This window comes from Crinia signifera, chromosome 2 (genome assembly GCF_055691185.1).
Source record: "Crinia signifera chromosome 2, ASM5569118v1, whole genome shotgun sequence".
Lineage (NCBI taxonomy): Eukaryota > Metazoa > Chordata > Amphibia > Anura > Myobatrachidae > Crinia > Crinia signifera.
This window is the reverse complement of record NC_139218.1, coordinates 143,191,912-143,207,624: the sequence shown is the minus strand read 5'-3', so window position 1 is coordinate 143,207,624 and position 15,713 is coordinate 143,191,912. Positions and strand designations below refer to the sequence as shown.

General features: G+C 44.2%; 1 protein-coding gene across 4 annotated transcripts in view; it reads left to right on the top strand.

Annotated features, from left to right (window-relative positions):
• C2H1orf116 (chromosome 2 C1orf116 homolog) overlaps positions 1-15,263 on the top strand; it is a 35,015-nt gene extending 19,752 nt beyond the window's left edge. For 3 of the 4 annotated variants that reach the window (XM_083173054.1, XM_083173052.1, XM_083173053.1), the window contains exons 3-4: positions 4,421-4,598; positions 12,257-15,263. In XM_083173054.1, coding sequence (XP_083029180.1) covers positions 4,421-4,598; positions 12,257-14,316 — 2,238 coding nt within the window. In that variant the 3' untranslated portion in view covers positions 14,317-15,263. Of the gene's footprint in view, positions 1-1,301; positions 1,345-4,420; positions 4,599-12,256 lie in introns of those variants that run through there. The other variant, XM_083173055.1, reaches the window with a different exon arrangement.
• Positions 15,264-15,713: the final 450 nt, after the last annotated feature.

Sequence of the window (15,713 nt, the reverse complement as noted above, 5' to 3'; positions counted from 1 at the left end):
CGGAGCAGGAGCACGCAGCAGTGGCAGGTAAAGGTGCAACCCCTGCCTGCCCATCTAGACAGCCCCAGAGCACAGACCGGTAAGCTACAAGGTCTTGCTATAGAGGAGGGTCTGTCTCTCCCTGTCTGTGTGTGTCTCTCTCCCTGTCTGTGTGTGTCTCTCCCTGTCTGTGTGTCTGTGTGTGTGTGTGTCTCTCCCTGGTCTTCGTTGCCCTCATCATTTAACATTAGACGTAAATAGAATTAACTGTCAAATGTTCTTGCTCTATGCTGAATACAAACTGATAGGTGGGTAGTGTGAGAATGCGGGGTTATTGAATTGCGCAGACACCTGAAATAATGGTCTTTTTTTCCGCACACAGAAATACATAATATAAAGTAACAAGAGGTAAATGTGTAGTGCAGAAACAATATTCAGGGACCTTCCAAATAGGTCTTCGTCGTTGGTGGTGCTGAGAGGAGGGGCTGGTACTAATTGCCATGTTCTATTTGAGGTTCCTGAGTCTCACTCCCCCCTCCCAGTTTTAAAGAGAAAACTGCCACTGAAGCAGTCTCTCCCTCCATCCCTGTACATGCTGTTCAGTGCTGTGTGCTGTGCAGGGGAGAGAGGCAGCTGCAACCTGTCCTGTCCTTCTCCCTGCATGCTGGTGTACCCCCCGCCAAAAAATAATTGTTTTTTATTTTAAGGAAGAGGCTTGGCAATGCCCCTTAATTGTGCCGGGGCACGGCTGAACTGGCGGAGCTCCTGGTCCTTGTAGAGGACAGTTTCAAAACAATTCCACACTGGATTCAAATCAAAGCAAAACTATAACTGTTTGCCCCTAGAAGTGATAGCAGATTAATCTGCCCTATTCCAAAGTGCTCCACACAGGAAGACTATCACTGATTCCACCCAGCAGAGTTGTTGAGTTCACACATGGCAGCTGCAATGTTGCACAAAGTACATTGAACGTGTCTCATCCGTTAGCCAATGCCAGCGACTAACATGAAGAGCTGACCATGGCAATCTCCTTTTAAAACTATCCACGGTGTTGAGATCACCTAGAGGAGTTGCATCCTGATGGGTGTCTTCCCCCTCCTACTGTACCTCCGAGATGTCTGTAAGAGTCAAGCGAGGAACAGAGGGAAACAAATAGAAGGAACAAATTCTGTTCCCTTGTGGAGATTGCATTTCACCAATGAGGTGACCTTCCCTTTTTTTTTTCAGTGAGATACATATCGCTGGCTGGTACTTTCTGTGTAACCATACTTGGATTACCGATGGGTACAACAGACCTATCAATGACGACTGCAAGTGCCTAACACGTGACTCCCATACCCTCCAACATATTGGACTCAAAAATCGGTACGGGGTGTGGCCATAGATAGAGTGGTGTGGCCATGGGTAAAGGGGGAGTGGCCACGACTCTTTTACTTTGCACTTCATATCCAAAAAATTGTAGTATCCCATTTAAAAAAAGACAGCTGTGCTGGCTGTCCCTTCCTCAGTCCCCATCTGCTGTGCAGGGTATGGCTGGAAGATGACTTGAAAGTTTGGCCGCTGTTAGTCGCCACAGCCGGGTTCTCGGTGCTGTGGCACTTTAGGCCACCCACTAGTGATGTCACGCCGCCCATTCTTTTATCCCGGCGGCGGCTTGCGCTGAAGGGTCGGGGGGGGGGGGGGGAGAGATCTACAATCACTCTCTTGCACGGCTGAAGGGCCGCACACAGCATGCCGGGACTAGTAGTCTCCCCGCAGCCGTGCCGTGACATCCTCCAACCACAGGCTATCCCCTAGCAGGGAGAGGCAGGCCCACTGCGTCCCCCCCCCCCCGCCATGCACCCTGGGAGATATAGTCCTGGCAGGCAGCCCCCCCACACTCCCTGGAGAGCAGTCGTCAGTGTTTTAAACTACAACTCAATCACCCTGAGCTTCTGTGAAAAAAGCGGTACATAATGTATTTTCCAGCAGTTTAAACTATCTTTGTCCGGGTTTTGCATAAAACCCTTGTTGATACTGAGGATCTCTTATCTGGAATTTTGCCTGCAGACAAATCCTAGCATATGTTCAGTTGATTTCCTATGGGAAACCATTGTGGTGGTGTTTTTTTTTTGTCATTTTATTGTGTAGTATGAGACAGATCTATATTTAGCAGTTGTTAAAAATAACTTGATGCAGAGTTGATGGCAAAATGCTCACCTTTTGTGATTGGTAATTACAGGTTTGTTGTTTGAACAGTTTTATAGAGCTTGTGCCCATTATACATTTACTTAGCTCTTTTATAATTTATGCATCAAGCATTTTTTTTCTGGCTATGTACCAAATACTTAAATCTTCAGTTTTTTTAACTGTATAATTTCAGAATTGACCAAAATACAGTAGCTTCAAATGTCCGTAAAGTCCTTTTGTCACCAGATAGTTCTCTTGCTAGTTGCAGAATGAAGCAACCTTGACAAATGCTTCTGTTGACCTTTTGAGCATGTCGACCTAAGGCATGTCCACCTTTTTTTCATGTGTCAACCTACTGCCTGTTGATCAATGATGGTTAACCTATTGCCTGTCAATCTGCTGACCGTATCCCTTTCTGACTTTGCAGCAGATGTGAAGAGCTAAAGTTGGAGATAAAGTGGCAAGAGAGAAAGAACCAGCCAATCAAATGTGTTTTTAGAAAAAATAAAGTTGGGAGGTGATTGGCTGGTGCGTTATGTCCTTCCACTTAATCTTCACTTTGGCCCTCATTCATATCTGATTGCAGTACAAATTTGTTCTCAAAATGGGCAATACCATGTGCACTGCAGGTGGCGCAGATGTAACACGTGCAGAGAGACTGAAGATTTGGGTGGGGTGCGTTGAAACTGAAATCTAAATTGTAGTGTAAAAATAATGCAGCCAATATTTGCCCTGCACAAAAAAATAATAATTCACACACATCTAACTATACATGTTCAGGACCGGTGCAAGGCACCGGAGCGCCCCAGGCGAGTCGGGGTGGGGGCGCCCAGGTGCCGGGGGGGGGGTACCTGTTCTGCGGCTGTGTATATAAAGCTTGCGGGGGGGTCCCTGCAGTCAATAAGAATTTAATAACGAGAGCTATCCGCCTGGCTACGCGGAAGCGCTTCTGTTGTGGAAACACTGGCCGCACGCTGATTGGCTGAATCTCAGCCAATCAGCGTGCGGCCAGTGTTTCCACAACAGAAGCGCTTCCGCGTAGCCAGGCGGATAGCGCTCGTTATTAAATTCTTATTGACTGCAGGGACCCCCCGCAAGCTTTATATACACAGCCGCAGAACAGGTACCCCCGCGGCACGGGGGGGGGGGGGGGGGGTTGGGCGAAATGCTGCCCTCCAGTGGCCGGCGCCCTAGGCAAATGCCTAGATTTGCCTAGTGGTGGCGCCGGCCCTGTACATGTTACATCTGCCCCACCTGCAGTGCACATGGTGTTGCCCATTTTGAGAACAAATTTGTACTGCAATCAGATATGAATAAGGGCCTTTATCTCTTCACCAAGCTTAATACATCATGTGTGTAGTCTGGTTTCATACTTGGAAATGATGAAACTGAAGTGATTACTTTTTCCTCTTACCACTCGCATCCCCATTCGTTCCCCAGAAAAAATATTCTTTATTGCCATGATTTTTTTTTTTTGTCTCTTGTAAAATGTGTGAGGGAAGTGGCAGTACACCGTATCTCTGTATGTAAGCATACTGAGCATGTGAGGCAGAGAGATGTGCACTTTAATGGCGGGATGTATTAATTTACATCGCCGCCCGGCCGCCGTGATGCCAGCGCATATGTGCTGGCATCGTGGGGCGGTGATGGAGGTCCCCCGTAATACCTGTTATGTGATGTGCGGGGGGTCTCCGTCACCTCCTGGGCGCCTCCTTCTCCCCTCACGCTGGGGACAGCTAAGCAGGCTGTCCCCTGCGCCGCCTCCTCCCCCCTGCAGCCGGAAGGACATCCGGTTGCTTTACTAGGGGAGGAAGGGTTTACCTTTCGGGTCCAGGAGGACCTGGACTAAGGTAAGCCTGAGGGGGTCGGCGGTGGTGGTGGGTGGGCGACGATAGAAGCCTATGGGCTTCTATAGGGTATCACCACCCAAAGGTGGCGATGCCCTGCTGTAACGTGGCGGCAGGGATTTAGTACATAGGAAAATGTGGTAAAATGGGGGGTTTAGCGCATTTTCAGCTTAATACATCCCACTCTAACTGTGAAAGTGTACAGTATGTGAGTATAGTGCTGAATGTGACGGATCATTATGCAAGGAGAGAACCTGTAACAACCACGAAGATTTGGGCTGAAAAGAGAAAAAGGAGAAATTATGAGAATGTGAGGCTCTTATGAAAGTTGGTGCAAGTAATTATTTAGTGTCTAGAGTACAACTATGTAAAGGAACATTTGTGCAATTAGCGTGTTAATATTACTGCCTTTTTTGTTTTTACAGAGTGGGGATGGCTATGATCACCTTTCAGCTGAGGAACGAGAATGCTTAATGTTTCTGGAAGAAACAATTGATTCCTTAGATAATGAGAATGACAGTGGACTATCCAATGATGAATTGGAAACAGAAAAAAATTCTAACCTTGCTGTATCAGACCCAGTGAGGATTCCATCATCCAATGGTAAGCCTGTGTAAAGAAAATAAAAAAAAAAATTTGGCTCCGTTTATTGATCTAAAATACAAATTTCTTTATATTTGTTTTTATGAAGTCATTGTCCTAATCTAAATACCATCTTGCATTCGGACTTATGTTGAGGGCTCTGATGGAATGAATAGGTCATACACAGTTCATAGTCCTTCACGTTCAACATCTTTTTCAGCTCCACCCATCAGTATAATTTCATGGGGGTCTTTTATGTCGGTTTGTTGCTTTTATAAACAGATCTGTACCTCCCATCACAGAGGCAGACCTGCTTAAAGTGATGAGGGTCCGCAAGAATTAAACTTTTTCCAGTGGCATGGCTAAAATATACATACGTATTGAAGCAATGCATAATTGTTTACACTCCTTAAGGGGTAAGTTTACGAAGATGGGACTTCTATTGAAGATGGGATGTTGTCCGTAGCAACCAATCGGATTCTATCATCTTCTAGAAGGTGCTAAATAAGTAGAATTTGATTGATTACTATGGGCAGAATTCTATATTCAATAGAACTCATCTTAGTAAATTTACACCTAAATGTACGGAAGTCTTAAGAGAACAGAATAGCCAACTGCCTTGTGGTGAACTGTGCCATTGTATCCTTGGTCACCCCACTGTCCAATGCAGCAATGGATGAGGGGCTGCAATGATGCTCATTGTTACATCCTGCAAATGAGGGGAAAACACATTCTATTCAAATTTGATAATCTTGTTTATGCCATAACCTTCCCAAATATGGGGAATGCCTCACAACATCCAAATTGACCAAGCTAACAGGGACACAATAATGATTAAAAATGAGAATAGGGTGGCAGTCCTTATTTAAAATTGTCAAATGGTTCTCGGGTGGTGATCAGTGCTCGGTTTGACCTGCCAAGGTTGTTGGGAGCTACTGGGTACTCGAGATCTGATCTCGGAAATACAGTAAAGAGCAGCTTAGGTTTGTTCTCTGCACTCAGCTATGTGATGTGATTGTTTTGGTGTGTTTTTGTGAGTGAATGGCAAAAAGTAACAAATTAGTTTGCACACAATATCAGACTCTTGTGATCATTTCCCACATGCTCCTGGTATAAAAAGACTCCTGAAGTATTTGTTCCCGCTGGGTCCCTCCCACGAGCATTCACTCACAAAAGCACCTAAAATACACCGCTTCAGTGGGCATTGAGTACAAATAATTATATTTCTCCTTCATACTTCATGGCAGCCATTACATTGGGTTCATCCCTCTCTCCTCTCCAATTAGACAGGTAGTTTTTTCCCTTAGGATCCAGCCCCTCCTCTATATAATCTGGCACCTCCCCACAGACCGTAGTCTTTTTCCTGTCTCCTTCTGTCTGTGACAGGTAGTCAGTTAGAGTTAGTTTGTTATTTTTGATATATACCCGGTAGGCTGGTTATGCGACCGGAGACCTGGGCGGGCAGGCTGGCGGTGCCTAAGCCTAAAGTGTGTCCGTGGGCCGGTGGCAAGGACATTTTAAGAACCCACGGCGTCCCTCCCTGCATAGCGCATGTAAGTATCACCTGTTTGCCGGCTCCTGCGTGTCCCAGTGTCCGGGTATAGGCTCCGGCTTCCTTCCCTGGGTAGCGCGGAGTCTCCCCGGCAGTCAGGACGGCGTTAGTGACGCGCGCGTCACTTCCGGCGGATGCACGCGGCGTGCGGGTCACGGCCGCGTGCGTTCCAGCTAGGCGGAAGTGCGCGCCGGGTTGGCGCCAGCGGCAGAGAGGGGGACGCTGGCTGCTGCGGCAGCGTGTATTAAAAGGCGCCTGGTCGGTGTTACAGGCGCAAGGCTGTTCGGCTGCAAGAACGTTTTGGTAGCAAGCCAGGATTATTGCCATGGAGGATGCCTCTCAGAAGGGGGTTACACCGCCGCCCAGGTAAGTCCTCTTAATGAGGACACGCTGTTACAGCATGCCATGTTTGCAGTCAGGTAGTTAGTATCTTTCTTTCTTGTCTTGTAGTGTGCCTTCAGTGCCCAGAAAGAAAGTGGCTAAGACCAAGAATACTAAAATCTGTCCAGGATGTGATAGAGCCTTTGTTGGAGAGACAGTACTATGTTTAGAGTGTCTGACAAAGAAGGATGTTGGGATGAATATATCAGCCCAGTTAGCTGAAATGAGAGACTGGATGAAGAAAAACTTTATCTCCAAAGAGGAGTATGCAGGGAATAAAAGGTCCAGGTCCCAGACTAGCCTTGATAAAGATGACGGTGATGTGTCAGTGCATGATGATGCGGACAAGGAGGAGTCTGGGGGCTCATCAGCTGAGTCAGGCGAAGTATTGGAGGACGAGCGTCTATTTAATGTGGAGTTGGTAGAAGCAGTCCTTAAAAATCTCTATAGGACACTTAACTATAAGCAGCCTGCAAAGTCTGAGTTTGACGCATTGTTTGAGGATCGTTCTAAAAAAGGGAGATCTTTTCCAGTACATAAGGTTGTGAAGGATATCCTAGCTAAGGAATGGCAGGGTGTCGACAAGAGAGTGGGGTCGACTAAGAGAATTCAAAAAATGTTTCCCATTGAGGATGAAGAGTTCATTAAGTGGTGTAATATACCTAAAGTCGACGCAGCAGTGTCAGAAGTGACGACTCGTACTACCATTCCTCTTGAGGATGGGGCGTCACTAAAAGACGCAATGGATAAAAAAAATGGAGAGTGCTCTAAAGAGACTACATATCTCTGCCTCAGTCTCACTGAAATCAGGGGTGGCCATGGCCTCCCTTTCTCGGGCGCTCAGAATTTGGTGTTCAGCATTGCAGGAAGACATACAGGAAAAGGTTTCCCGTGATCAAATCGGCAAAAGTCTTACCCAGGTCCAGCTGGCAGTGGACTATATGTGTGAGGCCTCCCTAGATGGTCTTGATTTTGCAGCAAAATCCCTGACTTCGGGGTTGGTGGCCCGTAGGGCCTTATGGCTTAAATCATGGGCGGCAGATTCCCATTCGAAGAACAAGCTAGCAACATTGCCTTATGAGGGTGCTTTCCTTTTCGGCAGTTGTTTGGATCAGATGATTCAAAGAATGTCAGGCGGTAAATCAGTCCGATTACCACAAGACAGAAGAGGGAGATTTTTCTCATATTCTTCCAGACAAGCGTATAGACAAGCCAAGTCCTACAGGCCAGGCAGGTCTGTCCGGGACAGATACACGCAAGGGACGTCCAGAGCCTTTTTTCGGCAATACGTCAAGAAAAGAGGCGAAAGTTCGGGAACCACACAGAAACAGTGACGGTGGTCCCATGGTGGAGCAGGCCCAGGTAGCGGGAAGGCTGTTGGGCTTTGCTCGCGTCTGGGAACAAACCGTCCGAGACAGATGGGTTCTGGAGGTAGTCAGGATTGGCTATCACCTAGAGTTCATGTCAAAGCCAAGAATGGCGAAATTTTGTGTTTCAGAGATCCCAGTTTCGAAGATAGAAAGGGAAGCTCTAAATTTAAGTTTAAAGGGACTCATCGCATCAGGAGCAGTGGTGAGAGTCCCGGAGGAAGAGGAAGGAGCCGGTTTTTATTCTCGTCTCTTCATAGTCAGCAAGAGTTCTGGAGGTTACAGAACTATATTAGATTTAAGAAAATTAAACTTGCGCATAAAGAAAAGAAAGTTCCACATGGAGACTACAAAGTCGATCCTAATGGGGTTGAAAAGAAACGATTTTATGGTCTCCATCGACCTAAAAGACGCCTACTTCCATATTCCCATCTCCCCAGACGACAGGAAATATCTGAGATTCTGCATAGGTCACGATCACTTCCAGTTCACCTGTCTGCCCTTCGGCCTCACCTCGTCACCAAGGGTCTTCACCAAAGTTCTGGTGGTCTTGATAGAAGAACTGAGGAAAAGGAAAGTCATGATATGGGCATATCTAGACGATCTATTAATCGTGGCACCTTCAGAGGAAGAGGTGGTCACAGCAAGAGACTACACCATTCAGTTTCTTCAGGAACACGGGTGGCTGTTAAATTGGGAGAAGAGTTGTCTAGAGCCAACACAGAGTCTCCAGTTTCTGGGAGTATTGGTGGATACCGTGAGGTTTCAAGTGTCCTTGTCCACAAAGAGGTGCGAGAAAATCCAGCAGCTAATCTCAAGAATCTACGAGGAAGATCGGGTACCCCTCAGGTCAGCAATGAGTCTCTTAGGGATGATGGCGTCCACGGTGGACATAATCCCATGGGCCAGATGGAGGATGAGACCTCTCCAGTGGTCCCTTCTAGGTTACTCGAGAAGACTGGTGCCACTAGAAAGAAGGATAAAGATCTCAGAGGCAGCCAAAGAATCCCTAAGATGGTGGGAGGCCGATCAGCTAGTACCAAGAAAATCCTCACTGGCAAGTCCCCGTTACAAGGTGATCACCACAGACGCCAGCGCTACGGGTTGGGGGGCTCATGGTCTGGGCAAGACATGTCAAGGTCAGTGGTCCCGGCACGAGTCAGAGTTCTCCTCCAATCACAGAGAGCTAAGGGCCGTGTGGAAGGCAATAGAATTCTTCAGCGAAGACGTCCGAGGGGCGCACTTGCGCATTTTTTCGGACAACGCCACTACCGTCTCCTATGTCAACAGACAAGGAGGTACACGGAGTCACGGGCTCTTAGAAGAGGTGCAAAACATCATGTGCTGGTCCGAGGAAAACCTGTTGTCCATATCAGCGCTCCATGTGCTGGGAGAAGACAATCAGCTCGCAGACTATCTGAGCCGCACAAGCGTGGTGCCTGGCGAGTGGGAGCTGAAGGACTCAGTGTTTCGGGAAATAGTAGAGCAATTCGGTCAACCAGAGGTGGACCTCATGGCTTCAGCAGTCAACAAGAAGTTGCCACAGTTCTACTCACGGTACCCGGCTTGGGGGTCGAGCGGAGTGGACGCCCTATCGCAGAGTTGGGAGTTTCACCTGGGGTATGTGTTCCCTCCAATTTCCCTCATTCACAGGACATTGTGGAAAGTCAGAACGGAGGGGGTCCAAGTCATAGCTATCCTTCCCTACTGGCCCAGGAGGGCTTGGTTCCCCATGTTAGAGAGCATGGCGATTGCGGGTCCAGTGTTTCTTCCAGTGACTCAGGATCTGCTCAAGCAGGGCCCAGTTTATTGCCTAGAGCCTCACAGATTGAATTTAGCGGCCTGGAAATTGAAAGGCGGCAACTAAAAGACAAGAATTTATCCCCAGAAGTCATTGAAGTACTTCTCCAAGCGAGAAAGAAGGTATCGTCAGAGATCTATTACAGAATATGGCGGGTGTTCGCAAATTGGTCCAAGGGCAAGTTACCTTTCCTAAAGCAAACATTCCTCAAGTGTTACAGTTTCTTTGTGATGGGCTTAACAAAGGGCTGTCGGCTTCAACACTCAAGGTCCAGATTTCGGCGCTGAGTGCGCTGCTAGACAAGAAACTAGCAGAACATAGCTTAGTTAAAAGGTTTTGTCAGGCTCTCAAGAAGATCCGGCCTAGAGTTAGGTCAATAATCCCCCAGTGGGATCTTAATTTGGTTTTGAATGGACTAATGGAGGCTCCGTTTGAGCCATTGGACAGAGCGAAGTTAAAGTTTCTAACATGGAAGATGTTATTTTTAGTTGCAATAACTTCAGCAAAAAGAGTGGGAGAGATTCATGCTCTGTGCATCAAGGAACAGTATTTGAGGATTTTCCCGGATCGGGTAGTGCTGAGGACTAGGCCGGCCTTTCTACCCAAGGTGGTTTCCTCAGTTAATTTAAGTCAAGAAATAGTTTTGCCTTGTTTTTTCCAAAATCCTCTGACGAAGAAAGAGGAAAAATTGCATACCCTAGATGTCTTGAGAGCTATCAAGATTTATCTACACAGGACGGCGGGGTTCAGGAAGTCAGAAGCATTATTCGTGATTCCCCAGGGGGCAAAGAAAGGATTGGCTCCATCAAAGCAATCAATGTCAAGGTGGCTAAAGGAAGTAATTGCATTTACTTACAAGAAGGTGGGTCGTGAAGTTCCTGAGGGCATTAAGGCTCATTCGACAAGGGCAATGGCGGTTTCTTGGGCGAGAGAGGCCAAAGTTTCGGCTAAAGAAATTTGTCAAGCAGCCACCTGGTCTTCCTTGCATACCTTCTCTAAGCATTATGCATTGGATGTCGCGGGCTCAAGCTTTGGAAGTGAAGTTCTTAGACAAGTCTTGGCCTGAGGTATAGTATAACCCACCCTACTGCTTTGGTACATCCCAATGTAATGGCTGCCATGAAGTATGAAGGAGAAAGCAAGGATTATACTCACGATAATACCTTTTTCTTCGGAATACTTCATGGCAGCCCAAAAGTTTGTTGGCCCTCCCTGTTTGTGTTTTTTCCCTAGGATCAGGACGGAGACAGTCAAAGACTACGGTCTGTGGGGAGGTGCCAGATTATATAGAGGAGGGGCTGGATCCTAAGGGAAAAAACTACCTGTCTAATTGGAGAGGAGAGAGGGATGAACCCAATGTAATGGCTGCCATGAAGTATTCCGAAGAAAAGGTATTATCGTGAGTATAATCCTTGCTTTACGTTTTGGGTAGGTTTACTGCGGTGATTTAATATACAATAATTTGGACAAAGATGTCTCTTTACAGAAGAGACCTCCATTCCAGACTATGATCATGCTAATCCTTCATGCCACCAGTTCATAGTGCATTCGCTTTTTAATTGGAACAGGAATCCCACTGTTTAGAATGTGTTAAGACCGTCCTTTAGTAACTTTTTAAATTAACTTTATGCAACACCATCTACTAATATACTATATAATGATGGTGGGCCACAAGTTCCCATAGTGGTACCAGTCTACCTGGCTTTGCTTACCCAATATGTACAGTTCTGCCAAGCTACTGTATAGATATCTATTTACTTTAATGAGACATATGTATGGTTTTGACTGCAGACCTTTTTATTAATGGGTGAAGTATATTTCCTAAGAGGAGGAAAGCATTTGGTTAATCAATGTTTATTACACAGGAGTGTCACAAGGCGCGGCAGTCTTATTTTAGATCTAATTGAATAATCCATGTGAGCATTCCTAAACTCTTCACCATTGTGTGTCTTATGTAAGACTGACAGCCAAAGAACATCACGTAATGAATAGCAGGGCTTCATGACCAATGGCAGAGCTATGTACCATCTAAATATATCCTATGTATGTGAGCAAACTCCCAAATATGTGATTTAAGCATTGCATACGGAACCTCCCTTCCACTAACAGTATGTCCTGTGATGTTGGGAACATCAGGTGCTAGGAACAAAGGAAAGGAAACTTATGAAAGCATGCAGACTATCTGAGCCCACACTTATCCCAGACAGACTATCCACACTCTGCCCACACTGAAGATATACTTATGATGATGATGATTACTGAGGTCTCCTCCTATTTAAGATTGTTCCCAGGGAAGAGGCAGCATTGCTTGAAGCTAATGTGGAAGCACTTTCCCATGAATGTAGCACTTTCACACTGGGCATTTTATTTTTGTAAAAAATAAAAAGCTTCCTCTCCCATGAGAGCTGAGATGCAGGGAGGTGAATGCTGTAGGTCTTAAAATATAAGATAAAATAGCCATTGAGAAAAACTACTTAGCGGTTAATTCAGCAGACCACGCAGAAGAGTTTTTATTTGATGGATAACTGTACATATGAAAAATTTAAATACTAATCAAGCTGTCATTTGTTTATTGTAGGCAATGATAAAACACCGCCAAATATTTCAACACTTTCTAAATCGGAGGAATGGACCAATTTGGCTATTGATTCAAATAGAATTCCACAGGGATATCACAGTTTTCCAAGAATAGTCCAAACTTCTCGAGATGAAGTCCCAAAACCTCCTGTTGACCAAAAAATAGCAGATTCCAGTAAAGACCTGGCAAATCCATGGCATGGGAAGCCAAAAAGCTTGTCCTCAATTAAACAGCAGCATGCAGGGGAATCTGCTTTATCGGAGTTCCTCCTTCTACCGCCACCTGAGCCTTTCAGAGACACCCAAATTATAGACAAGAGGCGTTCTGTTACTGATCCAACAGATGCACGTGAAGTCCGATTTGGTAGAGCACTACTAAAATCTGCTAAAATTACTGAACATGAAGTATCACCTGCATTGGAGCCCACTAGTACAAAGTCAGCAACACCATTCCTGTTCCCAAGAGTCTCATCCCCAGATAAAGCTATCACTGGCTCTCTGCAGACTCTTAACCAGGCTGTAGAAAAACATGTCGATTCACAGTTCAAACAGGGTCCACCAACTGCACCAAAGCCACGTGCACTGCCACCGCACATAATTATTAAAACAAGTGGTGGACCCGTGTCCAATCTAGATCCACAAAAAAGGCCAAGAACCTTTTCAGCACATGAAAGATTAGACCGGGCAAATGAGTCTATACATAAGGTTCCTCATTCTAAAGAACAAGAACAAGCTAGACATGAGGCACTACAGAAATTAGGCTTGGAGGATAAATTAAGTCAAAAGGAAAATAGTTCCTTCAGGTCCTCAAAAACTGATTTATCTCTAGCGCAGTCTGCAAGTGACCAAAGCCAAAAAGAAGCAACAAGGAAAAGTGGAGTTCTAAATCAACCAGAGAAATTTGATTTTCTTGGGACTCTTCCTGCACAGCCTTCTATTATCATTCACAAGCCACAAGATATAAGAAAAGATGAAGGGCATAATAAAAACAGAATAAACATGAACTCCGATGAGCCTGTAGGTGGAACAAACTTATTAATTCAAAAGGATATTAATGTTCATGAAAGTACTTTGCCCAATATGAAAAGTGGGATTATTACCAGAAATAGACCCAGTGTTAAGACTACTTCTTCTCAAGAAGATACCAAAGTGGTTATTCAACCTACCCAGCATTTGAATGAAGTCCATAAGGATGTTGATGAGTCTTTCCAGCAAATGAAGCCTGATGATAAAAACTCATCAGTTGCAAAGCCTGTTTCTCAGCCAAAAGCAGAGAACATGAGTGATAAGCTCAAAGATTTATCCAAAGAAACACACTCTGCATCAAATATTGCTTTCAAGCATCAAAAACCAGATACTGGTATTAAATCTACAAGTGTGAAAGCAAGTCCCATGGGGAGTGGAATTACAGTTACAGAAATTCATCCCATGACATTTAAACTACCGGATCACTTGCCCAACTTTGAGAAATCTCAGGGAAAAGTGGGTTCCTTGGAGAATATCAGCATCATTAGTACTAGCCCTGGTAAAACCTTTAGCTTCCCTCGACCAAAAGAAGTATTGGTTACCCAAGACAGTCCCGCAGTCATCCTAAGAGATGGGAGAGACAAAGTGGCCGCTGATAAAAGCAACAGACACAGCACACACTTTGAACCATTGAATGAACCATACTTACGTTTTCATCAGAGTACAGTACCTGGTCTTAAACAAATAAACATTAAGTCAAACACACTAGAACGTTCTGGTGTCGGCCTTAGTGGGTCTGTTTCAAGCACTGAAAAGGAGAATCAAAAAGGAGGTAGCTCTTTTTTCAAGAAACCAATTTTTTCTGGAAACTTCCTGAGAAACAGCAGGCCCAGACCAGCATCCCTTGGCACTGGAAAAGATTTTGCCAGCCTAGAGCCTCCTGCGGTAGAGACTGAGTCTACAGAAAAGCGATCCTTCTTTTTTAGGCCCTCTCGCTCATCTGCTCCTGTTACAAGTGTTAAGATTACTCCAAAAGGATCTACAGAGGAGCATCGGAAAGAAGCATTAAAAAAACTTGGCATTCTAAAGGAATAAAGAACCGTTTTTGCCTCTGTTTAGGAACGAATACACTTCTGTATGTGCCTTTTTTTTTTAGACTGAAAGCAAGGCTATTGTGCTACTGTTCCTAAAGCACTTTTTGAGAACATTTTCATATTACTTATGATGAAATCATGCAACTCATTAATAAGTCAATAATGTATCCAATGAACCAGAAACCATTTTTTTTTTATTTTTTTATTTTTTTTATCCTTCCTGAATTTCCAACCAAATGGATCATACTAATTCATAAACATTTAAATTATAACGAATACATGTGTTTTATTTTTTTATGTCCCTTTTGAAGTATGTAATTGAAGATGCTGCTTTAGAAACCAAAATAATCTCTGTATATAATTGGATATTAAGAGATTCATTCTAATGTATATATTAGTAAACTTCATAAGTCACAAAAAGGTTTAAAGAAAATGAAGCTCTCAATCATTGTATATTTTGAAATGTTTATGGATTGTGTATCCTTTATGTTCCAATATTTGAATCTCATTTTAATACTATAGCTTTATTTAATTTTACTGCCTCTGTAAAAATCTTGATTCACAGTTTGCTGTATATTTCCCATTCAATGCAGAATTATTTCTCTTACCGTTGTAAATATGAGGGGGGGGGGGGGGGGGGGGGGCTGTGAGGGATTAAAAACCCAAAACTGTGTAGAGATCTGTTTTTAATCATAAAAATAATTTAAATATTAACCTGAAGGTTATCTGAAAATTGCCAAAGTTTTACTGTGAAAGTTTCTGCCTTTTTTTTTTTTTCTATTTTTTTCTTTTTTTTTTTTTTTGGATCAATTTTTTTTATTTAGTTCTCTATAGATTCTAAGCATTTTATTTTTTGTTTGGGAAGGTTCAAGGAAATAATGACTAAAATATTTTGTTTATGACTCTCAAACTACATGTACATTCTCATGTGAATAAAACTTTTATAAATTATTTTTGGATCTGTATGATTTTAACGTTCTCCACTTGCAGCAATTTATGTCTTAAGATTTGTTGTGAATAGTATTTGAAGTGCTCTACAAAATAATTCTTATTCCTACATTTGTGTTACATCTCTCTCAAAATAAGTAAAGGTATAAATTGTTACATGACAGCAAAAATATTATTGTAGTCATCCTAAAACATTTCGATGGAATAGCAGGTACAAAGTGGGCTTTAGGAAATAGTCCATCCATGGTAATATAGGGAAATGTAGTGTTAACATTTGTTTATGTAACAGGCCCATGACAAAACTTGTGCTTTTATGTTAACCTCATTTTGGTTCTGTTAATCCTACTATTTTGGCTCTAGGTTTTGTACCAGTAATGTGACAATTGACGACTACAGTTACCTTTTCCTGTGGTATGCTCAGTAGATCCCTGGGAAGCTCAGGCAATTATC